This window comes from Eriocheir sinensis, chromosome 61 (genome assembly GCF_024679095.1).
Source record: "Eriocheir sinensis breed Jianghai 21 chromosome 61, ASM2467909v1, whole genome shotgun sequence".
In the NCBI taxonomy this organism is placed as follows: Eukaryota; Metazoa; Arthropoda; class Malacostraca; order Decapoda; family Varunidae; genus Eriocheir; species Eriocheir sinensis.
Genome location: NC_066569.1, coordinates 2,034,808 through 2,062,048, shown reverse-complemented (window position 1 = coordinate 2,062,048; position 27,241 = coordinate 2,034,808). Strand labels below are relative to the sequence as shown.

General features: G+C 48.6%; 3 protein-coding genes and 1 long non-coding RNA gene across 5 annotated transcripts in view; 2 read left to right on the top strand and 2 right to left on the bottom strand.

Annotated features, from left to right (window-relative positions):
• LOC126986094 (uncharacterized) overlaps positions 1-7,245 on the top strand; it is a 70,851-nt gene extending 63,606 nt beyond the window's left edge. Inside the window, exons 5-9 of one of the 2 annotated variants that reach the window (XM_050841802.1) lie at positions 3,983-4,115; positions 4,369-4,575; positions 4,697-5,150; positions 5,394-6,385; positions 6,591-7,245. In XM_050841802.1, the coding sequence (XP_050697759.1) occupies positions 3,983-4,115; positions 4,369-4,575; positions 4,697-5,150; positions 5,394-6,385; positions 6,591-7,158 (2,354 nt within the window). In that variant the 3' untranslated portion in view covers positions 7,159-7,245. Of the gene's footprint in view, positions 1-1,752; positions 4,116-4,368; positions 4,576-4,696; positions 5,151-5,393; positions 6,386-6,590 lie in introns of both variants that reach the window. The other variant, XM_050841803.1, reaches the window with a different exon arrangement.
• Positions 7,246-7,396: 151 nt separating this feature from the next.
• Positions 7,397-9,273, top strand: LOC126986097 (uncharacterized). The gene is made up of 2 exons (XM_050841806.1): positions 7,397-7,683; positions 7,834-9,273. The coding sequence occupies exon 2, from the start codon at positions 8,054-8,056 to the stop codon at positions 8,723-8,725; it is 672 nt and encodes a 223-aa protein (XP_050697763.1). The 5' UTR covers positions 7,397-7,683; positions 7,834-8,053; the 3' UTR covers positions 8,726-9,273.
• A 6,296-nt stretch (positions 9,274-15,569) lies between these two features.
• On the bottom strand, positions 15,570-16,877 carry LOC126986001 (putative nuclease HARBI1). Its single transcript, XM_050841686.1, has one exon. The coding sequence runs from the start codon at positions 16,875-16,877 to the stop codon at positions 15,570-15,572; it is 1,308 nt and encodes a 435-aa protein (XP_050697643.1).
• Positions 16,878-19,589: 2,712 nt separating this feature from the next.
• Positions 19,590-23,910, bottom strand: LOC126986098 (uncharacterized). The gene is made up of 4 exons (XR_007739273.1): positions 23,791-23,910; positions 23,590-23,672; positions 21,304-21,463; positions 19,590-20,455 (listed from the first exon to the last, which is right to left on the bottom strand). It is a non-coding gene; the product is annotated as an uncharacterized LOC126986098 (long non-coding RNA).
• Between the last annotated feature and the right edge of the window lie 3,331 nt (positions 23,911-27,241).

The following is a 27,241-nucleotide window of genomic DNA, read 5'->3' as shown; positions in this document are numbered from 1 at the left end:
CTTATACGTGATATTTTATGGAATGGCCACCATATGTCTCACGCAACTGGACTCACATGGCGCCGCGGCCACACAGCTGAGCTCAGTTCTTCCCGCGCGCCACTTGAACAACAATACAGTATCCACGCTGCCACGCTACTCAACAATAGGGGTGGGCAGGTAACGGTACCAGTACCGGTACTAGACTGCTCCTTACCGGTACCAATACTAGCCAGCCGCTCATGTGTCCCTCATTTCTTCCTCACACGAGTGAGGCTGAAACTGAGTGCCTGAGTGGATATCTCGGTGATATGGATATTCTCTCTCTCTCTCTCTCTCTCTCTCTCTCTCTCTCTCTCTCTCCACTGATTGAAGTGAATAAGCATATTATTCCCACCATCACTTGTAGGTTATGACAGACAACTAGGCAATACAATTCACACGGTTCTGGTGACACGCGGCATGCAGCTGTTTGTTGTATGGGTGTGGTTGTGTGGTTTGTAAACAATGCAAATGGCGGCCGGGCTGGTATTGCGCGAAATAACTCCTCGTACAAGACTCATGATGTACAGTTTCTGATATCATATTTACCCCATTATTCTCACTAATATTAATAATTAATAATGAACGCTTGGATATTTTTTTCCAATATGATTTTTTATGTAGCTTACAATCTTAAGCCACCTGTGACATCAAGATCAAGATCATACAAATGGCGCCCGACGGAAAAACGGGATAACAGCAAGGCATGGGCGATCCTCCACCGATTTCATTTTTGTATAGTAGTTATTAGATCGCCCTGTATTCTATGGTAACATATAAGACAGCTACGGACTATGAAGGATTATAAACAATAATAAAGGTAAGTTTGCCGTTGTTGTTGGATAAGATGAAAAACAGACCCTCAAAAACTCCCCAAAGAAGAAAAAAATGATTAAATTTGTACATTCGATGTATAACATGCAGGGCTAAACTTTCAGGCACTTTTTATGTGAAAAAGGTGCGCGCTATACGCTGGAAAATATGGTATTTATTTTTTGACAGCAACCTACCACTTGTTTGATTTACATTGTTTTTGATTTACGCGACCTCTTCAAGGACGCAATACTTGCTTAAATCGAGAGTTACCTGTATATATATATATATATATATATATATATATATATATATATATATATATATATATATATATATATATATATATATATATATTGTTACACCCCCCCCCCCTACCACACACCAAGATCTATAGTATCAGGTCTCCTCACTTTACCTCAACTGCGCAGCCTGTGACGTCAGCTGGCTGTGAGACAGTGAGGAAGACGGGAAACTATTATATTTTCCCCGTTCTCTCTCATGGCGCTGACGTTCTCTCTCTCTCTCTCTCTCTCTCTCTCTCTCTCTCTCTCTCTCTCTCTCTCTCTCTCTCTCTCTCTCTCAAGAATACCCCGTATTTGCCCCCAGATGTTGATGCTGTCATTAGTAGTAGTAGTAGTAGTATTGTGTGTGTGGTGTGTGTGTACTCACAAACTCAAATGTACGCATAACAGCTATAATATTTTGTATATCTCCCTACTTCATATTTTTTCTATATGTGATTCTTTTAATGTGCCTTGTCAATGGCTATGAGTAGATACCCTCTACTCCATTCTTATTACTAGCTTACATGTGTGTGTGTGTGTGTGTGTGTGTGTGTGTGTACATAATTTACTCTCTCTCTCTCTCTCTCTCTCTCTCTCTCTCTCTCTCTCTCTCTCTCTCTCTCATTTTCAGGGAAACGATGAAAAATCACATTCGGATTATTTGCTCGTTGGTTTGAATAACATCCGTTAACCGCACAATAAGCCATATTGTCATAATGTATTAGCGTAAGTCTGTGACACGCTTATGAAAAACACTTTGGATAGATACCGCTCGACAGAGGTGAGAAACTGAGAGCGACTGCCAGCTAGCTGTTACTGCACGGAGGTTGGAAGAGCGACTGACCCCATCGGCCCCGTTGAACCTACCCTCGAACAGCCTGGTGACGTCAGTGCGCCAGCATCTGCGAAAATACGTCGGAAGTGAGGAGACCTGGTACTGTAGATCTTGCCACACACCATCCACGGGCAGGCAGGCGGCGTGATCCTCACCAGAACAACCACACGGGCACCAGTCACTCACAGCGGCCCACACCGAACACCGAGGGGAGGAGGGAACGAGGCAGGGCACAAAGGATACACGTTCAACACGAAGTTCTAGTTTAATGACAGGTTCCTCACACAGTACAGCAACTTTCAAGGGCACAGAACAGTTAGTTAATCAGGCACAGTACAGGGGCACGACAGACAGGCACACCGGATGCACACAGCTCGCGAGCGGAGCAGCTCAACACTCTCTCAGCCCAGACACGCGTCTTCTCCACTACCCCTCAGCGCCTCTCGCTCGCCACTCTCCACTCTGCCGACTCAGCACTTCCTGCCCGGCGGCCGGAGGCCCCGGGCTCCCCTCTGTCTCTCTTGTCCCAACAAGTAGAGTTGCACCATGCTGAGCTAACATTGCATCATGCTACAATTTCATCACATTACACATACAATCATTCACATACAGCACATTCGTAACACTATCTCCCCCTTCAGAAGGCAGTCGACCCGGCTGCCCCAACATTCAACAAACAAAACATGAAATCAATCAAACTAATCAGTCCCCTGGGACATCACTAAAGTCTCTTAACCATCCCGGCCGACGCCTCTCTCGCACATTTTCCTTCCCAGGGCTCGCAATGAAATCGTGTGTCATTTGCGGTGCAACTAACGGAGATGTGGTCCTTCGACCTCGGACGCCCAAGGAGGATGTTCGGAGTATGCTGGCCAAGTGGGCTTCGAAAGGCGAATTCGTAGAGGCCCACAGGAGGTCCTCTAGAAGGGACGATCGGTCCTGGCACCGACAGTGCATTGCTAAAATCCAGAGCTGGGACTACCGATTGACATTTGGGATCGGTACTACCGGCGGTAGATTACTGCTACCGATACCGATCATTCGGTATTTTGAAGAAACTACCGAATACCGCTACCGATCGCATGATTGGCAGTCAATCGGTATCGGTAGATTGAAAAAGCGAGCGCGGGACTTTTTTGTTAAGACTTAAGAGAAGACGACCCCGGCAAAATGAAACGGACAAGTTTCAACACGTTCGAGCGCATCTATGGGAAGCAGTTAGCAGGAAATTCCAGGTATTACTTTGACGTCATCACGCTTAGCCAATCACCGGCCGTTCTGGGCGTTCTCAGCCAATCAGAGGCAGCCACGACCTAGCAGATTCTCGCTCCCGCCAAAAGTTTTGGCGGGAGCCCCTCTGTTTGGCCTGCCGACGCGAGTAGCCTACACCTACGCTCTAGCTCCTACGCTCTCGACAACGTGCTCAGCCTCATCGCCTAGTGTTTTAAGTGGCAGTGTTTTTAAGTCCACCCGCCGCGGCAGCAGCACTTAATCGTTTTGTGCTTTTAACTTTTCAAGTGATTTTCCTTTTTTAAACTTTATTTTACATTAAAAAAGTTTTGATCAAGTCAGTGAACTATTTAATCATATTGTTACGAACCAGAGGTTAGGATATGCTGTGTGTTGAGTGAGTGTTTTGTATGTGGCGCGGCGGGGCCCGTGTGTAGGAGTGTGTGAACCCTGTAAGAGGGACGCGGCAGAGTGAGGCTAGTCACGTAAGCCAGTGTCACGTGTGAGGCAGCGTGGGGGAGAGGTGAGGTGTGGAGGCAGCGTCTCCTTCCCCCTGTGGACTTGAGGACGTGTCCTGGGCAGAGGCCATGGGAGTGAGGCTCTGTTAGGTTAGGCTCCAAATTGATGACACAAACTTAATCGTACTTGTAAACTCATTGCTTACTGACTACTTCTATGGCTTTCAAGCTTTCTATAACCTCTGTTAGAATTAATTTCACACAACACTTCCTGCCAATCTATTCTGTGCCAGTGTGCTTACAAACACGCTTACCTTTATATTGTCAAATTGGCTCAGACTTAAGTGAACAGAGTATAGTCGCCATCAACATGAGGAGGTTCCTGACCAGTAGCCCGGTCCCCGGCCCCAGCAGGCAGTCCCAGGCCCAGCAAGAGAGGACCAGCAGCCTCTCGGATGCCTCAATCATCAGGTAGTTAAAACTTAAATGATTTTTTTTTAAATCTAAAATCTTTTCTTTTAAAAAAAGGCCTTTTTTCAAAAGATGTTTTGTTGAAACTGTTAAATAGTTTCGTCTCTTGCTTTTCATAAGGCACTTTGTTAAATTTAAATTTAACAAAAAAAATAAAAGGCATTTTCCTTTTTATCTGAAAATTTCTGATCGACAGTTTTTACTTTGTAAAAAAAAAATTGAAATTTAACTAAAAATGTTAATTTGGTTTTAGTGACCCAGCCGACCCCCTGGAGGACACCAGGAGCCTCTCCAGGGCATCTTCCATGTCCACCAGCAGGCTGGACACCTTGGCCAGCAGCGGCGTGGACATGGTGAGCGCCAGCGGCGAGGAGACCTCCGACTACGAGGAAACCCAGGGAGGGGGACAGGCCTTGAACGCCGAGGAGGAGCTAAAGGGCTCTCTTCACGGCCTTAACGAGTAAGTCGAAATTTTTTTTTTATTTAGGTTTTATCACTTTTATAAGTTTTATCTTGATGCCACTGCTTTTAAAAAGTGTTTAAGTCTTTAACTTCTTTAATCTTTATCTTTTCTTTTTAAGGTTCTTCAAGTTTTACAAGCTGGAGACCTCCCAGAAGAGCAGCAAGTTCAAGAACAAGATGCTGCACAAGGGGATGGCCAGCTGCTACAAGTGTCCCCAGAAGATAAAGTTCGACAGCGAGTCGAGGGGGAACCTCAAGAAGCACTACAAGACCAAGCACCCCTCCATGCTGTCATCTCTGGAGGCAGCCCTGTCCCTCAACAGGTTCAAGCCGACGACCAAGATAGAGAAGACCCGCCGCCAGATCACCCTGAAGGAGGCGACGGATAGGCCCAAGGCTTGGTCGCAGGAGCTGGCCCAGCAGGCGTACGTGGTCTGGTTCGCGGAGGGCCTCAAGCCCCTCTGCGACACCGAGGACGAGTCCACGAGGACCTTCTTGAACTTCCTCAAGCCCGAGTTCAAGATTCCCTGCAGGAAGACCCTCACCAAGCGGCTCAACAAGTACGCTGTACAGGTAAAATTTTTATTTAAGAATTAAAATTTAAACTAGCTAGTTGAAAGTAAACTTTAAAAATGATTTTTTTAAAATTTTTAAAATAACTATTAACATGTTATTTATTAACTTATAACTTTTAAAAGTTACATTTAAGGTTTTCCTTTTTTGTTTTAACTTGAGTTTTAATTTAATAATTTATAACTAAAAGCAAAACTTTTTTATTTTTAAAGAGTATTCTATCAAGCCTAATTTTCTTTGCAGGTCAAGGATGAGGTCAAGGCCACCCTGCAGAACGTCGACCTTGTGGCCACCACCGCCGACTCCTGGACGTCCCACAGGAGGGCCTTCCTCGGCTGCACGGTGCACTGGATCGACCCCATCACTTTGGAGAGGAAGGCAGCAACTCTTGCGTGCAGGGAGCTGATGGAGAAGCAGACAGGACGAGTTCTGGCAAGGAACCTGTCTGACATCTTCACGGAGTTCGACATCAGCAACAAGATCGCCCACTGCACCACCGACAACGGGCGCAACTACGTGGCAGCCTTCGAGCACTTTGCCGCCGACACCACCACCAGGCCAGAGTTGACAGAGGAGGAGCTTGAGGAGCAGACCGACGAGGCGATCGTCAACAGCGAGGTCGTCGGCGTCTCGGACTTGCTGCGCAACAGGGGGGATGATGAGTCACAGCTTCCGCCACATTTCAGATGCAGTGCTCACACCCTCAACCTGCTGGCCACGACGGACGTAGCAGAGGTGCCTGAGTGGAACAAGGGGCCCAGGGCTGTCTTCAGGAGGCCTGGGGCCAAGGCCCAGGCCCTGTGGAACCAGCAGAATAGGTCCTCTGTCTACGCCAACAGGATCAAGGAGGCTCTGGGTGGCAGAAGGCTCGTCACCCCTGTAGCTACGAGGTGGAACAGCTACTTCAACTCCATGAAGGCCCTCATGGAGCTTGTGCTGGAGAAGCAGGACGCCAAGGTTGCCATCAACCGCATCCTCACCGACCAGGGCTCCGCCAGCTTCGACATGAAGGATGCCGAGATCATCAAGGAGTACATGGACGTGATGGAGCCTGTTGCCACCTGCCTGGACAGGATGCAGTCAGACAAGTGGGCCTACATGGGCAACCTCCTGCCCGACCTGATGCTCCTCAAGAAGAAGCTCCAGCAGCAGCAGAGCCGCAACCTCAAGCACGCCAAGAAGCTTGTGGACTACCTCCTCGACCAGGACAACCTCACTAATGGCTTTGCCAACAGGTAAGATAAAACCCCTTGTAAAAACTTTTATAAACTTTTAAAAACTTGTAAAAAATTCTTAGCATTTTTTATTTTATCTTTTATTCAAAACTAAAATTTAAATAAAAAAAAATATATAATTAAGTCGCTTAGATAAAACTTAAAAGAAATTATTGATTTTAAAGAACTTTTATAAATAAAAACTTATATGTGCTTTTTTTATTAGATTTGGTCACCTGTTCGCGGAGGAGCACCTGCTGATGGCCACCGCCACCCACCCAGCCCACACTCTCCAGGCCATCCACCGCCTTGCGGAGCAGGACTACACCACCATCAAGGAGAGGCTTGTCAGGGAGTTGGTCGACATCGTCAGTCCAACCCCTACGCGGGAGGCAGCTGCTGATCAGGGTGGCAATCAGTACTTCTGCTATGATGACCTCTATGGGCCTTCTACTTCCACCACCCCAGCCAACAAATCTACGCTGGAGGAGGCCATCAAGCTGGAGGTCATCAACTGGGCCAGGACCAGGGACCACGTCGTCAGGAAGGAGCAGTTTCCTGCCGGCCACCGCGACGCCTGGGTGAAGTTGTTTGTCAAATACAACACCTCCCTGCCCAGTTCCGCTGCCGCTGAGAGGTTGTTCAGCACCGCCGGCAACATCCTCCACCCCAAGAGGTCCTCCCTGACTGCCAACAACTTTGAGCAGTTGGTGATGTTGAAGGGCAACAGCGAGCAGTTCAAGACATTCCTCAAGGAGGACCTCAAGAAGGGCGCCGACACCGACCTGGAGTAGGAGGCTCAAGACTGCTTCAGTTGTAATTTTTTTTTGTGTTGGGAAGAAATTTATTTTGTGAAAGTTAATAAATAATGCTGTATTGTCTAGTTTGTTTAAATTTAACTTTTTTTCAGTTTGATGTTTATTTTTTGAGGGAGAAATTCATTTATTAAATAAGTTATGTATTTTTGAACTTAAAAAAGGTATTAGAAGACTCTAATTTACTTCTATTCTTAAGTTAACCGAAATAAGAGAGAAATAACTTAAAAAGTGTGTTATGGGCCTTTAAAAGCATTTTTTTATTATATAATTATAGAGTTTTTTAATCTACCGATACCGAATCTATACCGATCGGTAGATTTCTGAAAAATCTACCGATCTACCGATACCGATTGGACGCGGCTCGCTACCGACTACCGATACCGGTGGTAGATTTTTTCTACAGAATCCCAGCTCTGCTAAAATCCAGCCCCACAAATTCGCGAGGCAGTACGAAGATGAACAACAGGACCTTGCGGCGGAGGCCCAACCCGGACCTTCAAGGTAAAGATGTTTTTAATTTTTAATTTAATTTTTTTATTTAATGTTTTTAATGAAAATATTTTTAATTTTCTAAAAATTCTTTCTACATGAAAAATATTGCTTGATTATTATGGTCTTGATTTATGGGCTTTTATCCATCTCTACTTCTAGGCCTGACACCCCGCCGCCTCGAGTCCCCCGCCGCGCCAGCGCTCCTATTCCCCGGAAGGAATGCTTCTTCTGCGGTGATGGAGACAAGCCAAATGAAGTCCTGCACCGGGTGAGCACGACCGGGAGTGCCAATCGAATCATTGAGGCGGTCCACAAGGGAACGAATTCTGCGTGGAAAATCCAGCTTCCTCCTGACCTCGACGTCCTGGCTGCCGACGTGATGTACCATAAGGGCTGCTGGAGCATTCATGTCGTCAACCAGTTGCGGACAGTGGCCTCCACTCAACAAGAGCCAGAAGATCGCTCCGTGATCGAGTTCGTGGAAGAGGTTAGCGAGAAGCTGGAAAGTGGAGTGGTTCTCTCGATGGGAGAAATAGACGCCATCAAGGAGCAGCATGGTGTTGGCCGCTCACGCTGGCGGATAAAGGAACTCCTCTCCACCATGGTCCCTGGCGTGGAGTTCACCAAGCCCAAGAACCCTCGCGAACCCGAACTGGTTCATCTGGCGGAGGCAAGGAAAGAGGCCCTGACAAACCAGAGGACAATCGAGGACTTCAAGCTTGCTACACTCCTGAAAGCTGCCAAAATCCTGCGTGAAGAAACCCTCAAAGAACCGGACTGGAAATTCGAAGGAGACATGGCCAACTTTAACCTTCCTCCCCTTGTCAAGAGTTTCGCGACCTGGGTCGTCGGTGGAGCTGGAAGAAACAACCTGCGAACGGAGAAGGGAGCCTCGATCATCGGACAAGTCCTCATGACAAACATCTTGAGTGCAAAGCAAGCTGCGACGATCACCCAAGCTTCCCGAACCCGAGAGACCCCTCTCCAGGTGGCGACGGACCGGATGGAGCCAAGTTCGCTTCAGAACAAGAGGAAGCGGACACTAAGATGATATATCATCTCTCCCTGCTCGACAAAGATGTGGAGGCAACCGTAGTTTCTCCGGACACTGACGTCCTCGTCCTCCTCCTCCGACACTTCCCCAAGATACCTCCCAACACATGCCTCCAGCTTGGCAAGACGACTTTCAACGTTCAGCTCATCCACGACAAACTGGGCTCTCACGCGGATGTGATCACGTCCTTCCATGCTCTGACTGGTTGCGACACCACTTGCGCCCTCTTCAGGAAAGGCAAGTTGCAAGCTTGGCCTGTGTTCCAGGCGGCCGACCAGGCAACCCTCGACGCTCTGGGTACACTCTGAAGCCCTGGTCCGCTGACGCAAGAGAGCCTGGACGTGCTGTGCCGATTCGTGAGTAGAATTTACGGATATACCTGCTCTCTGCCGCAGGCGAGGTGGACGGCACTTCAGAAGAAGAAGGTTGGAGCAGCACTGGCCCCTCCGACAGTCGCCGCCACCACCCAGCACATTATGCGAGCCCAGCTACAGGCCGTCGTCTGGGAGGGGGCCGTGAAGAAGGAGTTGGTGACCCTCGACCCGACCAAGTATGGCTCTGAAGCAGACCTGGCGCCTATTCCTTCCACCCTGCCTCCCGCCCCGCAAAGTATCATGGATGTGATGCAGTGCGGATGCAAGACGAACTGCTCGACCAATCGCTGCCGCTGTCAACGCCTGCAGACTCCTTGTTCGGAGCTTTGCGATTGCTCCCCGAGATGTGCATCAACGACGAGGAAGATGGGCATGAGGACGTCGATGGCGTGACGACTAGATATTCTATTTTTTTTTCAACCTGTGAACGCTCGCTATTTTGTGTTCTGTATTTTTTGTGTTCTAATTGTGATTTTCCAAAATACGCGGAGGAGACTCGGTTTCGTTGTTTGAAATTTTGTGTTCTGGATTAAACTATTATTTATTGTGAGACCTAGATACTTGTTTTGTTGGATCGATTAAACGCTAGTGAATAATTCAGTTGAAATACCCTGTTCTATGCAATAATTTTGCCCACCCTTGCACAAATTCGTTAATTACATGTGTCCTAAGAACAATTGTTTGTTATTTTATTTTTTTTACTAATTAAAAACTAAATTTTAAAAAAGGAACTCAGTTCCTTCTTTAAAATTTAGTTTTTAATTTTTAAAAAATCAGGCTTTAAGGCCAAAATTATTCCTTTTATATTTTTTTCCATTTTTTTCCAATTATCTATAATTTCCATTATAGTTCAGTAATGCGAACAGATACAACCACGGAGTACTACATAACATTTTATGCACTCTTAAAAAGCTTCATTTTAAGACAAAAACCAGGGTCCTACGACGTCTGGTTCTCATTCTGCAATTTTTTCTTGCCAATTTCCGAAATTTGCAATTTGCGCAAAAACTTACCAATAACGAGTGACCCAACTATGATTTTCGGATTCAGCGGCACAAAATGCTTAGGATAAGACCCTCAAAATACTTCCTTCACCTAAGGTGAAGCGAAAGCCTTTTTTCCGCCCTAAGTGACCCGACTAGAGGGCGCCGCTGGGATGCGGGCGGCGGCAGGCAGGCGGTGGCACCCAGAGCCGCGTCGTCGGCCCCAGGTACTTGCTCAGGGTCGTCACTGACATCTGCCGCTTCGCCCGCACCGCCCATGTTCTCGTTCGCCCCGTGGTCAACCTCTGACACGTCCTCGTCGCTGCTGCTGGGGCTCGCATCCCTCTTGCGCCGGCAGTATGTCTCTTTCATTTCATGGCCTGGCCTGCCCCCTTGAGCTTGCCCCGTACGCGTCGGTGCACCTCAGCCAGGCTTTCCTGCAGTGCCGCTGCGAAGCCAGAGGTGACGGTAGGCAAGCTCACGTCGGGAGGCCGCCCCGTGGCCAAATCCACCAGTAGCCTGAGCTCCCGGCTGAACACTGAACACAGAAAAATACATGCAATACACATAAATCAGTCTGTCCTCCACCACGTTCTCCACAGTCTCTTCTCGCGCCCCCAAGGGGCTCCGCCTGTCAGCCACGCCGTCGACCAGCCGTCAGTCCTCAGTGGGCTCTTCCACGCCATCCACTCCACGTGACGCTCGGGACAGTCGACACCGGCTCCTGGCCTCCACCCTCGGGGCAAGGTGCCCTCGCTCAGCCGTGACTACCTCCCCACGCAGCCATGCTCGAAAACCTCCTGGAAGCAAAGGGCACCATTCCGGTCACCCTCTCCAGCTCCCGTCCGAGGCCACCACGAGTCTTACTGGCCTGCGTCAGGTAGTCGAGGCCCAGCAAGCACGGCTCGTCTCGATCGGCGACATCCATCGGCCGGCGCTCCACAGCGCTGCCTACGCCGATACGAGCCTCCACTGGCCCCTCCAGCAGCACACACTACCCCGGGTCAGGCCGCGCCGAGCACTCCTCAGCCCCCGGTGTCCACTGTCACGCGTCGTGGCTACAACCGCTAAGCCTCCCACTGGCAACACGCTGGTCGGGCGGCGGCAGCTTACTCAAGCGGGGCCGAGGCGGGACGGCTGGAAGTCGGCTCCCTTCTCCAGCCCGTCCGCGCTTCCGCCCGCCGCGCCCCTGGGCCTGGGGCAGGCGCTCGGCGGTGGCCAGACCGGCCACAGTCCTTGCAGCGAGGCTGGGCGTCGGGGCTCAGCCGGTCGAGGAACGTCGCCGCTCCCCAGGCACCGACTGCACCTATGCCCTCTCTTGCCACAGCCCCCGCACGAGCCACGGAGGCCCTCCGGGCTCGCCTTCATCGACGCTGCCTTCATCTTCACCTTCGCCATCCGGCCCCGGAAGTCATGGCAGGGCGGGGCGGCCGCCGCTAGGCCGCTGATCGTCGTCAATGCCCCGAACTCCAAGGCCCTCGTCAGCGCGTCGTCGGTCCACGGCAGGGGGGTGAGAGTCCTCGCCAGTCTCGCCCCTCAGCGCCCGGCAGTCCTCACAGAAGCGCTGCGTGCCGTCCTTCTTCATATCCAGGACGACTGCTGAGGGCCACGGACTGTCTGTCCGCTCAGTCACCCCCTGCGCCGCCAGCTCGTTGACGGCGCGGTGTAGTTCCTCCCACCTGACCGGCACGACACGTCGGGGCGGGCTCCTGGTGGGCACACTATTTCCCGTGTTGATGCCATGCTTCACCAACCCCGTGCGGCCCAGATCCAAGTCACCCCTGCTAAACACGTCCGCGTACTGGGTCAGGGTGTGGCGCATTTTCGTCTGCGCCTCCGTCAGGTGAGCGGCGCTCCGGTGCGCCGACTCCGCACTCCCCGACGCTTCCTCTTGTTGCTCCACCTCTTCACAGGTGCCCAGCTTGGCACCAGCGGGTACTTCCCGAGCCTCGTCGGAGGAGTTAGCCACCAGCACCGTGACTGACTCCTCCCCCGCTCCTTCGAGACTCTGTCCGGCTGCCACACCACCAGGCAGCTGCAGGCCCTCCGTGGACTCCACCGTGCCTTCCGCTGGCATCGCGTCCGACCGGCAACACAGGACCCTAGCCTCCGTCCCCGGGGCAAGGTGCAGTCGCTCCGCCGCGACTACCTCTGCACAGCCGACCTTCGGGAGCAAAGGCGCCTGTCCGCGCAGCCTCTCCAGCTCCCGTCCAAGGTCGGCACAGGCCTCGCCCTGCGGCAGGTAGTCGAGGCCCAGCACGCACGGCTCGTCTCGATCGGCGACGTCCATCGGCCGGCGCTCCACAGCGCTGCCTACGCCGATACGTCGGATACGAGCCTCCACTGGGCCCTCAGACTGCACGCAGTGCCCCGTGACGCCACACAGCCTCTGTGGCGCGTCCTGGAGTCGCGTAGCGGCCAGCATGTCAGGCCGCCCCAAGGTCCTCTCGGCGCTCCCCACCAAGCAGCCTGGCTCGTCCACTGAGCCCCGTAGCGCTGTTGTCAGCTGCAGCGCCTTCTCATCCTCGCCCCAGCCCTGGGCAGCAGCTGGCATCTTGAACTGGGCCTCCCATACCAACTTCCCGCCGTGCCCCGCTGGCTTAAGCCTCCCTGAGCGCCGGGAGGCTGGGGAGCTGCAGAAGGGAGCGGGCGGACCACGTGGGCTGCAAGCCGGCCGGCATGGCGGAGAGGGAGGCGGTGAGAGAGGCAACGAGGCAGGGTTAATGGGTCCGACTCCAGCACCAGCTGGACCCAAGGGAGCGGCTCCCCAGCCTCCTGCAGCCTCCACCGGCTCCGCCACGATGCCACCGGGCTTCAGGGGCCCTTGCCAGGGGCCCCACGCGGAGCCCCGCCAGTCCGCCACCGGTGCACCCGCCGCCAGCACACGGCTTCTTGTTCCTCCCCGCACCGCGGTGCTATCTCTCGCTGCTGCCATGGGAGAGAGAGCGGACTACGTGACCTGCGAGCCGGCTGGCATGGAGGAGAGGGAGGGGGTGAGGGAGGCAACGAGGCGGGGGCTCCCCAACCTCCTGCGGCAGCTACTGGTTCCGCCACGACGCTACCAGGCTCCAGGAGTCCTTGCCAGGGGCCCCAGATAGGCCCCTGCAGGACCGCCGCCCCGGCGCTTCCTGCCAGAACTGAGCCTTCTTCCTCCGCGTGCGACGGTGCCACCTCTCGCAGCTGCCTCTCCGCCTCCCTCAGGCTTCTTTCAGACGGCGCGGGCACTGCCCGCGTCCGCGTTTAAGCGCGGACACACCCGCTTCCGCGTACCTTTTCAGACTGTTGTGTCTTTTCAGCTGTTGCATCTCAAGCCCCGACCACTATGCCACCAGACGAGGAGTATGAGGCGGCATCGCCTCCAGCACCTGGCCAGTCCCCACCACACGAGGCGGAGGAGACGGAGGAGGCGGAGGACGAGCACCAGGAGCAGCAGCAGCAGCAGAAGGAGAAGAAGCAGCAGCAGAAGAAGAAGCAGCCGCATCAGCAGAAGAAGAACTTTGGCTGGAGTCTCTCTGACGAGACCGAGCAGGAGCTCGTCGAGTGGCTCCAGGCCAACACTTACCTGTGGCTAAGGAGCACCAAGGACTACCACAGGAAGAAGGCGGCGTGGGAGCAGAAGGCGCAGGAGCTCAACATTACGCTGAAACATCTGCAGAACTGGTGGAAGAACGTCAAGGACTGGTTCGTCAAGCTGTCGAAGAAGACCAGTGGCCAGGCTACCAGGGTGTTGACTGAGAGGGACAAGTGGATTCTCAAGAACGTCGCCTTCTACAAAAGTAAGTACATCTCATTATCATGTATTTGAGAAGCTTTGAAATGAAACAAATATACAGTAATAATATGTTATAAATGCATGACGAAAATTTAGTAAACATTCCACTGTATTCACAATGTAAAGGTTTAAATTTTCTTTGCGGAAATATATAAATATGTAATTGTCTATGCCATTATATTAAACAAATGTTTCACTCGTTTCAGGGACGATGACCACTGATGTCCCCGACACCCTGGGCAGCTTGGTGCGGGACCAGTCCTTGTCTGCCGGTTCTGCAGGTTCTGCCTCCCCAGTGGCGGGCCCGTCCACCTCCTCCCAAGCTCAGGACCTCGGGGATAACGTCCTCGAGGACATGGAGCTGGCAGCGGCGAAGCATGCCACCGCCACCACCACCACCACCACCCGCAGCACACCGCAGAGGAAGACCTCCACCTCTGAGAGCCAGGAGGAGGCCTGGATGGCTAAACTGCAGGCCAACATGGAAGCCAACCAGCTGCTCCTACAGCAGGTGCTGCAGGAGAGGGCGCAGCCTTTGGACAAGAAGGATGCCTTCCTCATGTACCTTGACAGGTACATGCGGGCTGCCCCTGAGCATGAGTTCCGAGAGCTGCAGCTCATGTTCTACGACAGGATATGCCGGCCATTGAGGACAGCACCCCCACCACCACCACCACCACCACCAGCAGCGGACACAGCCACATTAATGTTGAGCCCCGGGAAGCAGCAGCCCTCCACCTACTACCAGTTCCCTGGGTTCACAACACCCAGTCCACAATGGCAGCAGTTTGGGATGATGCCGCCAGTACAGCAGCAGCAGCAACAACAACAACTGCAACCACTCTCAACACCGCTGCGGACTCGGTCCAGGGAGTCCTCTGAGACCGTCAGCAGGCTTCTGGCCTCTACCCTGGACGACTGGAGTCCAACCCCAGGGCCGTCGACACGGCTCGATGACTAGTCTCCAGCACAACAAGGACAGTAGTCTCAACACAACAAGGACAGTAGTCTCAACACAACAAGGACAGTAGTCTCAACACAACAAGGACAGTAGTCTCAACACAACAAGGACAGTCTCAACACACTACTGTACTGTAATATATTGTTGATGTTTTTTCTCAAATATTTTATTTCTATAATAAAAAACATAAAAACATTTCCATATGCTTGTTTCCATTGCCTTAACTTGACTTATTCTCTTTTTAGGTTTGCTAATAGTAATAACCAAATTAATAATAACAATAACAATTAGGACTCAAGAAAACAACAAGAAAACAATTACATATTTATTATGATATACTCACAAAAATAATAATAATAAGAATGAAATGCATAATCACAAAAACAAATATGAATCAAGAAAACTGTTTATTATCAGAAGCACAATATGATGGTACATAACAATATATAGTATACAATATAAAAAGTAAAATAATAATCTTTATTATAAGAAGCACAATATGATGGTACATTACAATACATGGTAAATAATATCAAAGGTATTAAAAGAAAACACTTTATTATAAGAAGCACAATATCATGGTACATTACAATATAAATGTCATTACATAAATGTCAGTACAAGAAAACACTTTATTATAAGAAGCACAATATCATGGTACATTACAATATAAATGTCATTACATAAATGTCAGTACAAGAAAACACTTTATTATAAGAAGTAAATGGTATACAAAGGTTTTACAATACAACTAGAATCGAGGTAGGAGCATGTTATTCTGCCATGGAACACTTCCAACAGTTGTGTCGCACCATTCCATGATGAGGTTCCTCTGAGCCTTGGCTTGTCTGAAGTCTCTATTGTTCCCTGGTAGTCTGTCGGGTCTCGTGTCTGCAAGGTTCTTGCCTAAACGCCAGGCACCGGGCACCAGTTGTCCATCTTGTTGCTCCACATCCACCAGTCGGTTCTGCATCACTGGGTACCGTATTCTCATCAGGTTGTGGAGGATTATACACGTCTTGACCAGGAGCCTCACAGTGTCAGGTTCGTGCAACATGGTGGTCAGGAGAAGTTGAAATCGATTAGCAAGTATGCCAAACGAATTCTCAACCACCCTTCTGGCTCGCGATGAGAGTCTATAGTTGAAGATCCTCTGCTTCCTGGTCATGTCCCTGTTACCGCACGGTTTCATCATGAAGGTCCGGAGGGCGTCTGCGTCATCTCCGACCAGAAAATAAGGGACATCCTCTGTGTCACCTGGGAGAGGATCAGGCTGCGGGAATCCAACCAAGTCGTTCTTCTCGAGAGCCTCTTTCAAAGAACTTGAGTTGTAGATGTGGGCATCAGATGTTGAACCCTTGCCGCTGACGTCTATCCACATGAACTTGTAGTCAGATGTGACGACTGCCAGGAGGATGATGCTGAAGAAGCCCTTGTAGTTGTAGTAGTCGGATCCACTGTTGGCAGGAGCTTTACAGGCAATGTGCTTGCCGTCTATGGCACCGATGACATGTGGAAAGTTCCACCTACTCATCCAATCGTTGGTGACCGTACGCCACTCTGCAGCGTTCTGTGGTGGCTTGAGTAGCTCGTCATGGAACTCTTCGACGATGGCCTCACACACCTCGCGCACCACTATACAGATGGTGTTGTGAGGCACCCTCCAACCATACTGCATCTCCCGGTACTTGGCGCCAGAAGCAAGGTGCCTGAGGGTGAGGGCAACCTTCAGGCCTGGCTCAAGGGGTTCTCGCCACTTGGTTGTCTTCTTTTCAAGGGCTGGTGTTAGTCTCTCCACAACTTCGTCGAACATGGCAGGTGGCATTCTCATGAAGTTCTGGAAGGCTCTTGGATCTTCATTGCGGAGCTCCACCATGAGACGATCGTACAGCCCAAGCAGAGGTCTCCTGGCAATCCACTCACGAACCCATATGTTCCGGACAACCCTCCTCTTCTGCTGTCTTCGTCTTCTACGTCTTTCAGAGAGGTGCTGATGGACTTGGTACTGCAGGTTCATATGCTGTTGCATCAGCATGCAGACGAGGTCACTACGGTCCATGTTTACGCAACGACGTCTGGAGCAGGAGTGATGAATGCTGGGCAGTAGCCCCCCAATATATAGTCCCAGAGTACCCGTAATAACCAGTTGACAAGACGCGGATAAGACGCGGATAACTCGCGGATAAGCCGTGCTAGCCCGCTCTTGACCCACGATAACCCGTTAAAGCTCCACGGCCTATCACGGGTCACCACGGCTTATCAGCGCCTTATCTGCGCGTTAACACGCATTGTCCACGGGTTATCAACGCGTCACCCGCGGGTGCGACCCGTGGGCACCCGCGCCTCAAAGTTTTGAACTTTCCAAAACTTTCTAGCGCGGGTTGATTTTCTACCACGGGTTGTAGCGCACCATTAGCGCCACATCCACGCGTCATCCGCGTCCTACCACGCGTTATTAGCGGGTTTAAAATTCAACTCGTGGACCACCCGTACCCGCATATGTGACCGGGGCTTTAGCCTCCATATTAAATGCAAGGGGACAGTCACGCACAACCAATCACGTTGAAATCCAGCAGACTATTGAATGAGTTTCCTCCGGAGAAGTGCGCGGGTCGCGGGCCTGCCCGCGACGTGTGAAGACATGCATTAGACGCTGTACCCTGTAGCAACTAGGCGCGGAGGCGGGCCCGCGGGCAACCCATGGGGCGCCCGCGCTGCATTTCGCTCGCACGCGGGCGATCGCCCGCGGCGGGCAACGCCCGCGCCATGTGAAAGGTTACATTGAAAACATCAGTAATTAGTTTAAGCGGGTCCGCGCCTAAGCGCGGACGCGGGTATCGCCCGCGTCGTCTGAAAGGAGCCTCAGGCCTCGAACCTCGCCTTCCGGGGTCCGCACCTCCTCCAGCCGTTCACCCCTCGCGCTGTCGCAGCCCTGGTCGGTGTACTGCTGGGTTTCCACCTTCAGCGACGAGAAACAGCTCTGGAGGATATCGGCAAGATGGCGTGCCTGCTCGTCTGCCCTCTCTTCGCCCTCTGAGCCTGCTCGCGTGCCCTCTCGTCTGCCCTCTCTTCTGCCCTCTGAGCCTGCTCGCGTGCCCTCTCGTCTGCCCTCTGTTCTGCCCTCTCTGTTCTCTGATCCAATTCCTGCCTCAGACTGGCCAACATGGCAGCAAACAAGTCCATCTGGCCCAGCTTCACCTCACCCACGTCAGCCTCGGCCTTGCCCGTCTCCTCACCCTCACGGCGACCACTGCAGGACGCCATGACACTCGGCGCGCTTCACTGTTCACTTATCCCCACTCCTTTGACACCAAATGTTACACCCCCCCCCCCTACCACACACCATCCACGGGCAGGCAGGCGGCGTGATCCTCACCAGAACAACCACACGGGCACCAGTCACTCACAGCGGCCCACACCGAACACCGAGGGGAGGAGGGAACGAGGCAGGGCACAAAGGATACACGTTCAACACGAAGTTCTAGTTTAATGACAGGTTCCTCACACAGTACAGCAACTTTCAAGGGCACAGAACAGTTAGTTAATCAGGCACAGTACAGGGGCACGGCAGACACGCACACCGGAAGCACACAGCTCGCGAGCGGAGCAGCTCAACACTCTCTCAGCCCAGACACGCGTCTTCTCCACTACCCCTCAGCGCCTCTCGCTCGCCACTCTCCACTCTGCCGACTCAGCACTTCCTGCCCGGCGGCCGGAGGCCCCGGGCTCCCCTCTGTCTCTCTTGTCCCAACATATATATATATATATATATATATATATATATATATATATATATATATATATATATATATATATATATATATATATATATATATATATATATATATATATATATATATATATATATATATATATATATATATATATATATATATATATATATATATATATATATATATATATATATATATATATATATATATATATATATATATATATATATATATATATATATATATATATATATATATATATATATATATATATATATATATATATATATATATATATATATATATATATATATATATATATATATATATATAGTCGTCCCTCAAATAGTATGGTTTCCAATAGTACGGTTTCGGTTTTATACGGATTGTCATAGAAGATATTTTGGGGGGATTTTTAAATTTTCCACTCGTTGCACCAGTCAGCCATGGCGTGAGTGGCAACACTGTTCTACCAGACTGCCTCCCATGCACATCCCCTCAGTCCATGTGTGTGCACAATATCAGGAACACTGTTTTGCCAGACTGAAACCTATGTGCTTTCCCTAAGTCTGTCCCAGCCAGCACTGGATGATGGGACCCACGTGGGTCTTTTGTGGGCTACTTTATGGGCCCCATGTGGGCTGCCCACATGGGGCCCAGATAAATTTGGCCACGGGATTCATGTGGGTTTCAGGTGGGCTGCCCAAGTGGGTTAAATGTGGGATATGGGTGGGATCCATATGGGTATTGCATGGGCATGCCATTGAATTTATGGGGATATCTTGCATATATTTGGTGCATTACCACTGATAAAGGACTTTTGACATAGTCACTGAAAAACAGAAAGCAGAGGCAGTCTTCAACATTATACGAGTATACCCACACCTCTGTCCTCCAATGAAACAGTGATGTTAGTATTTAAAAAGTACACACAGCATAGCGAGAGTTTTCTCTGGCGTTCATTTTCTGTTGAATTGCCTAAAGCCCAATATCAACGGCCATACATATCTCAAAGTTATATGAATAATAATCAAACGATTCAACTTAACTTTATTTATTTATACATGCTTCAAAACTGAATGACTATTTTCTTCCACATTAACAAAACTCTTCAAAAACACAATATGATTTTGGAAGTAAAATGAAATTGACAGTGTTTATATTGTGACTGTCTGCTATAAAATTGTTCCATATATTTATGTCACAAAAAATATAAGCTTCTCAAATATACTGTGAATATTGCGAAACAAAATCTACTAATCAATAATATATAAACACAAGTAATACAGAATAATAGTAACAATAGTAGTAATAATAGTACTATGGCTTTTCTGCCGTGGCCACCCCCTAGAGCCCCCTTTCCCAACCCTGGGGTCGCTAAGCATTTTTCCTGGGGTCCCCAAGACCTCAAAATATCAAACATGGTATTATTATATTATAACACATATACAACTAAACTAGTGGGGTCGCAGTCATGTCTTGAGGTGCATGATTGGGGTCGCCTGAAAAAAAAAAAAAAAAAAAGTTGGGAACCACTGCCCTAGGGGGATGTTCCCGGAGGGAACGAGGCGTCAGAGCTATAGATAGATAGATAGATAAAAGTAATACAGGATACAGAATTCCTTTGGCAGAAATACATCTCTACCTATATTCTGATTAGAATCATCTCTAACAAAGCCTTAATTCTAATTACTACATGTAAATAAAACTAAGGAACATATATTAAACTTCCTTTTCCATAAGATTTACACATATAGGTATTCTAACTAGCAGACAATGTTGCACCAGTATCCCTTCACATGCAATTGCCACTGCGATCTCTTACCACCATCAACCACTTCGCCACTGCATGCTCCACATCTTCTCGTGCATTCTGACGTTTGTGAATTCTTTTTCACTTCTCCTAGAACCAGAAAAAAATACCTGAATTAAAGTTACTAATATATATTCCAAAACTTACATAAGTAAAATCAAACGACCAAAAAGACAAATAAGTTAGTAAGGTCTACTAGGGCTGAGGGTAAATATGGAGAATCACTACACGCCTCCAAAATACGATATTACGCCTCCATATTATAGTTAAGGGACGAAATACATGTCCCTTAACCATAATATGAAGGCGCAGGTGCTTAAAAGTAAAGATAAAGTCCCCAAAAGGAATAATATTCACGAAAGGGTAGCCTCCTATGGCAAAAATAGGTAGCACATTCATATATTCCATCCAGTAAAGGTAAGGGGGGTCCAGGGGGGATGCAGTCCCCCCTGCCAGATTGTAAAGTTTGGTTGGAGTAGCTTAAATATGCTTGTTGGGGGAAGGGGAGTAGTGAATATGCGACTTATTTTTGCGAGGAGGTATTATTCGTAACTCTGGCAGACTGCCGCCGCTGCCATAGGAGGCTACCCTTTCGTGAATATTATTCCTTTTGGGGACTTTTTCTTTACTTTTAAGTACCTGCGCCTTCATATTATGGTTAAGGGACATGTATTTCATCCCTTAACTATAATATGGAGGCGTAATATTGTATATTGAAGGCACGGAGTGATTCTCCATATTTACCAGGCTAAGTAGTGAATGCATGCTGTGACCTGTTTTACTGCTGTTTATGGCATCCCTAGAGATGATCCAGCTCTCCCACCTCTAGTTATGTTTTACTTTTTTCTGTTTTACTAAATCACAGTTAATAGACCTATGTGTGAGTGTTGACTTTAAAAATAGATAGATAGATAAGGAAATGTGAAAAAAATACTTACCCTAAACAGTCTCGAATAAGTTTGTGGAGCCAAATGCCTTCTTGTTGTTCCTTCAAGACATGTTCAGTTTTGTGGCCAGTGTGTCACTTATTATGAACTTCATTACTCGCTTCACATATTCATCAGTGCGCCTCCCTCCAATCTCACCAAGAACATTCACCTGAAATCAACAAATAAGACCACAATTTAGCCTTTATTCTTTTTCTCTTTGTTCTTGCACTATGTATTTCATAATTTTCCATATCGTCCAGCCACTGGAACGACCTTGCAGGTGTTTCTACTCTGTAAAACACAGGCTGTTCTCAGAGATTTAACCCCTTCCCCAACAATTTTTTTGTTAAAAACGTTTCTTTTTCAGACTAATTTTTTTTATTTTGGTTCTATATAGTATTTTTGATGCTGGTTATGAAACCAGTTTGTAATTATTTTTTCTTCCCATTTTTGTGGTTAACTTTTTATTTTGAGAATACCTTTGTCGGCAAAAACGAGTCAACTCGTCTTCCTATAAACCATATTTTTTTACCATATTTTCTAAATTTTTCTCAAAAACATAAATGGTCATGTTGTACACATATCCAGTCTTTGACTCACACAACATGAAATATTTCACTCCAAACCTCCTCCTTTTCAGTGGAATGTACTGTACCCATCCTAACCTTCCTTTGAACAACATAAGGCTCTCATCTATACATACATCTTGCCTAGGGGTGTAACACTTCCCAAAGTTCTCACACAATGTCATGAATACATCATAAATCTTATACAATTTTGGGTTGGGGTGAGTTTGTGCATCATGAGTTTCATTATCTACAAAATGAAGATATTGCTTTATCTTACTGTACCGTTTCATAGTCATTAGCTGCGAAAATTGGTCTTTCAAGCAGTTCATCATGTGACCAGTTCATTTCTTCTTCTGGCATTTTCACAATACCCCCAAGCATTTTCATGGCAAAAAATACAAAAAGTTCAGCCTCTGTTACAGGGCGCCACAAAGAATCATCTTGCCCAGTTTGTTCAGCAAAACGATTAGTCTCTACCAGTACAGAGTCAATAATCCTTTTATCAATAAAAAGACTGAAGAATTCAAATGGACTCAGTTCTGCTGGGTTTTCATCAATCTTTATTCCAGGATTTCCTGTTTTTTTTTTTGTTTTTTTTTTTGTTGCCGGTAGGCATTGGTGGATAGGGGCCTGATGGTCGGCCCAAGGCTTCTCGGCAGGGCTTCATGGGCCCCCAGCTGCTCGGCGCCCAGTGTGTTGCAGTGTTTGTAGTTGTGCATTGCCCACATGCTGCCCTCATGAACTCGTTCTTTCCCATTCTCGGCTTCTTCCTTCCTCTCCTCTAGGGTGGGGGGTCTTCAGGCAGGACAGCATGCAGTTGGTTTTTTTTGACACGAAAAATCCGAAAAAAAAAAATAGTGTGAGTGAGTGAAGTCGTCCATCACGCATGGCGATAATGTTGGTGGTCCAAGCTACCAGCAGCCCACCGCCTACCCTAATGTGAAATGTGAATGTGAAAGGAAAACGTGGTGGTGGTGCATTCATACGCTCCTCTGACAACTCGAGACTTCTCCAAGCTCTCCCCTCACCCCCCTCCTCCTCCTCACTTGTCGAGAAATAGTCATTGTCTGATGAACTGGCAGAGTTATCAGAAGTATTCAAGCTTCTGAGGGAAGGTTCATATTCACTATCTTCCGTTGAACTAGACATTTGGGGTGTAACACTTGAAAATGCTACAAAAAAATGAATGCAAATGTGGATGCAAACAACACCCATCCGACGACAATGGCTGTCGGAGCAAGTCTAGTAACAATGTCCTTGAAATCCTACAGCTCTACCCTATCGCCTCTGCCAGGCGTACGATTTGACGAGAATACTCGTTTCACATGTAAAATGGCTTACAAAGGAAGGCTTATAATCGACGAGTATATACGTATGTAGCTGGTTTTTTAAGGTAAAGTTTTAGACGAGTATACTCGTCGACGACTGAAAAAAGAACATTTTGTGAAAACGTGAATTCACGTTTCTGCCGGGGAAGGGGTTAAACCTTATATGCTATTACATTCATTAATATTCCTTCACATGTCCTTGTTACTCAAGACTTAGTATATTGACACAAGGTAATAATACTGTACCACCACCACAACACCACTACCACCATCACCACCAAAAACTACCACCACCACCACCTTGACCACCACCTTACCACTTCTATCTCTACACCACCACCTCTTTATATACTACTATCACAACCGTGCGTAATGTACTTTCCACATATAATACATACCTATAGGCTGCGGCAGCGAAGTATTGAATCAGTGCCTCTTGGCACTTGGGAGACAGGGCAGTGGCTGGGATGGCTTTGAAAATCTGCAAAGACAGCACTTTTTAACATTTCTTTCTTTACACGCTATGGAAGGCATCATATATTGCTATAACCATTAAAGAATATTCACAACATATTCAAGTGCAATATAAGACATCTCACCTTTGACTTGCTGTCACAGTAGCTTGATAATGTAGTGTTCCCGCCAGGCCCCAGCTCTTGCTCTTGCTGTACTGTGTTTACAGCAACCGCTGGGCCAAAATGAATGTCGACTTTTCAAGTCTCTGCTGGGTTATAATATAATGCATCTTCTAGTTCAACAATGAAAAATATTATTGCATAAAAAGAATGCACTTTTTTATCATATAAAAAAGTCAATGTCAATAACCATTACAAAATACTTAATAAAAAATATTTAAAGCAAGATAATATATAATTTTACAAATTGCGACAAGAAGAAATCATCTGATACGTCTGTAAACTATCTGTTGGCCTCATTTCAGTATTACTCAAACATTTCGGGGAAAAAACATTACGTAACGGTTATTTTGATTTTACGGCAAGGCAGTCCGCGAAAAATATCATTGCCATGCAGATTCGCTTACAGTCTTCACTAATTGCCTGTTTCTCTTGCCTACAAAAACAATTAAGCACTCGTACAGCCATTTCAGTTGTAATATACCATTGTGGGAAGCCCACATGGGTCCCATGTTGCACCCATATTCATCTGCCAGACAACATATAAATCTTAAAGGAATTGCCTCCAAGATAACTTTACAATAGTTCTGACAACACATTTCATTGTTGCAGTATTAATGAAAGAAATAATATATATGTGTGGGAAACCCACATAGGTCCCACGTTGTACCCATAAATCATTTGTCTGCCAAGTCACGTGTACATTTTTTAATAATTGTCTCTAGGTAAATTTTCTCGGTCGTTTAGACAATTTCCTGAGCTCTTACAGCACAAAAGAAAAATATTTACTTTTGTGGGAAACCCACCTGAGTCCCATATGAAACCCATGCATTTCCCCATCCCCTACCCATGCCCACCAATCCCACCAATACCCATGGAAATCCCATGTGGGCCCCATGTGTGTGTGCTGGCTGGGGTGTGTGTGCACAACCTGAGCTACGCTTCTGCATTACCACATAACATGAACATGGGACCCAAGAGACAAGCCAAAACATCCACTGAACGCACTCCCAAGCATTTGAGAAAGGTCTTCACCTTGCAGAAGAATTCAGATTTAGAAGAAGTTAAGTTTTGGTACGAGTTACGTTGCGGTGGGGAGAGCTTACCACGTGAATCAGGGTCCCGCCTGTAATGATGTCCAGTCTACAGGGTCCCAGAGCCAGGCATTTACTACAACAGGCAAGGGCAAGGGGAAGCGGTCCAGGCCCCCAACAACAGAGACAGCCACCACAACCGCCGTCACTACCACCACATCGGGGGTCACCCACATTGACCTCAGTGAAGCTGTCAGGCAGGTGAGAATCCCAATGTCACTAGTTGTAGATTGTATTCCAGTTTGTTCCATTTCTCTTGACATGACATGTGCAATATGATGCAATCAAATGCTGTACTAACTGGTGCCAATGTCTGTATGTTTCAGATCCTCTCCAAAGCAGACTCCCAGGGCGCCAGCCACTCCTACACCGGCCACCAGAGGATCGTCCATGATTTCGTGTGCCTGCTGGAAGGGCACATGCAGGGCATCCCGGAGGAATCCTGGCACGAGTTCCAGATTGACTGCCTCAACCTGGTCCACCGTTACAGGCAGCGGCGTCCGCTCTTCCAGCAATCACAGCAACAACCACCCATGATCTGGCAAGGCCCACAGCAGCAGCAACCCTGGCAGCCCCTTCAGCAGCAGCAGTTCTGGCACCCCCCTCAACCGGCCACCTGGCAGGCACCGCCACAGCAGCAGCAGCAGCAGCAACCTCCAGCAAGTCAGCCAGCACCTCAACCCTTGTTGCCGCCCCAGCCACCACTGGCCTCCCAGTCTTCAGGCCAGTCGTCCTGGACACGGACCACTGAGTGGGAACCACGGATGCCACCTGCCCCGTCAGCGACTCTTGTCCAGTCGCCATCACCAACCCCTTTAGTGTCGCCGTCAGTCATCTTAAAGACACCTGTGACATCACCCAGCTTCCCGGGCCTGACCCCAGGGTCGGTAGGCAGCATCCTAGAGAGGAGTTCACCCTCAACCCCCTTCACCTCCAAGGACCTTAACACCCCGAAAGTCCACCGTGTATCCCCAGGCAGCGGTCCCAGCATCAGCAAGGACACTGAGTGAGACACTTTGAAAATGTTGTTTGTTGTTTTCATGTTAATAAAGTTGACTACTTTAAAACACTTGTTTTCATTTTCACATTAAAATAAAGTTAGCCACAAATAAAAGAGACACCCAAAGGAAAAGAAAAGAAAATAAACGAGAAAGATTTTATTTCAATAGTGGTACAAATATAGATGCAGCTCATGGGGATACCATTCTTTCTTGCCAAGGGACGGCACCAGCAGGGGACATGTAGTAATGTGACAGGTAGTCTCGCTGATCCTTCGCCTCCCTCGCTGAATGGTGGCCTGGTAGAGGCATCAGCCCCAGCAGCTGCTGGTCGAGTCTCCATCTACCAGGGATCAGATCATATGTGTCCGGATCTTCGCGGTCCACTTCTGGAATTGCATGTGGGTATCTGATGAGGAGGAGGTTGTAGGACACAGGCGCACATGGTGATCAGGTTGATGTTGTCGGGTGCTGCTGAATTGTTGTCAAGAAGCAACGGAACCTGTGAGACAAGATTCCAAAGGCATTCTCCACAACACGACGGGCACGAGACAATCTGTAGCTGTATATGCGTTCTCGATGGACCTGTGATCGGTGGGAGAATGGTTTCATCATCCAGGTTCGAGTGCGAAGGCGTCATCCCCTACGAAGTGATAGGGCACTGGCTTATCATCATTAGGGAGCGGTTCTGGTTGAGGCACTCCAGCTCTGTGGTCTTCTACAGCATCATGCAGGGAGCAGTTACTCCATGTTCCTCCATCCGATGCACCACCCTCTGCCCCAACATCCACATACAGGAACTTGTAGCCAGCATCTGCCACTGCCATCAGTACAATGCTGTGGAAGCCCTTGTAGTTATGGTATTTTGAACCAGCATTGGGTGGCTTTTTCATGGCGATGTGCTTGCCGTCTACAGCTCCCAGACAGTTGTGGTAGTTCCATCTGGAGCTGAACTTGGCAGCAACTTCCTTCCACATCTTTTCAGTTTTGGGGCAGCGGAGCACTTCGTCCTTGTAGACCGCGATGATGGCTTGACACACCTTGGGTATAAACTTGCAGATTGTACTTGCTTCAACCCTGAAGCTGAACTGCAGACTTGGATAGGAATTTCCAGTGGCTAGGAAGCGGAGGGTGGCAGCCAGCTTGAGTCCAACTGGAAGCGGTTCCCTCATGAAGGTGGACTGTTTCTGGAGGCGAGGGGTTAACTTCTCAACCATCTCTTGGAACAGGTCAGGTGTGATTTCTTGTAGCCCCTTGGATCTTCCTTGTGGAGTTCAGTCAGTAGCGTGTCATACTGTCCAAACTCCTGTCTTCTGGCCAACC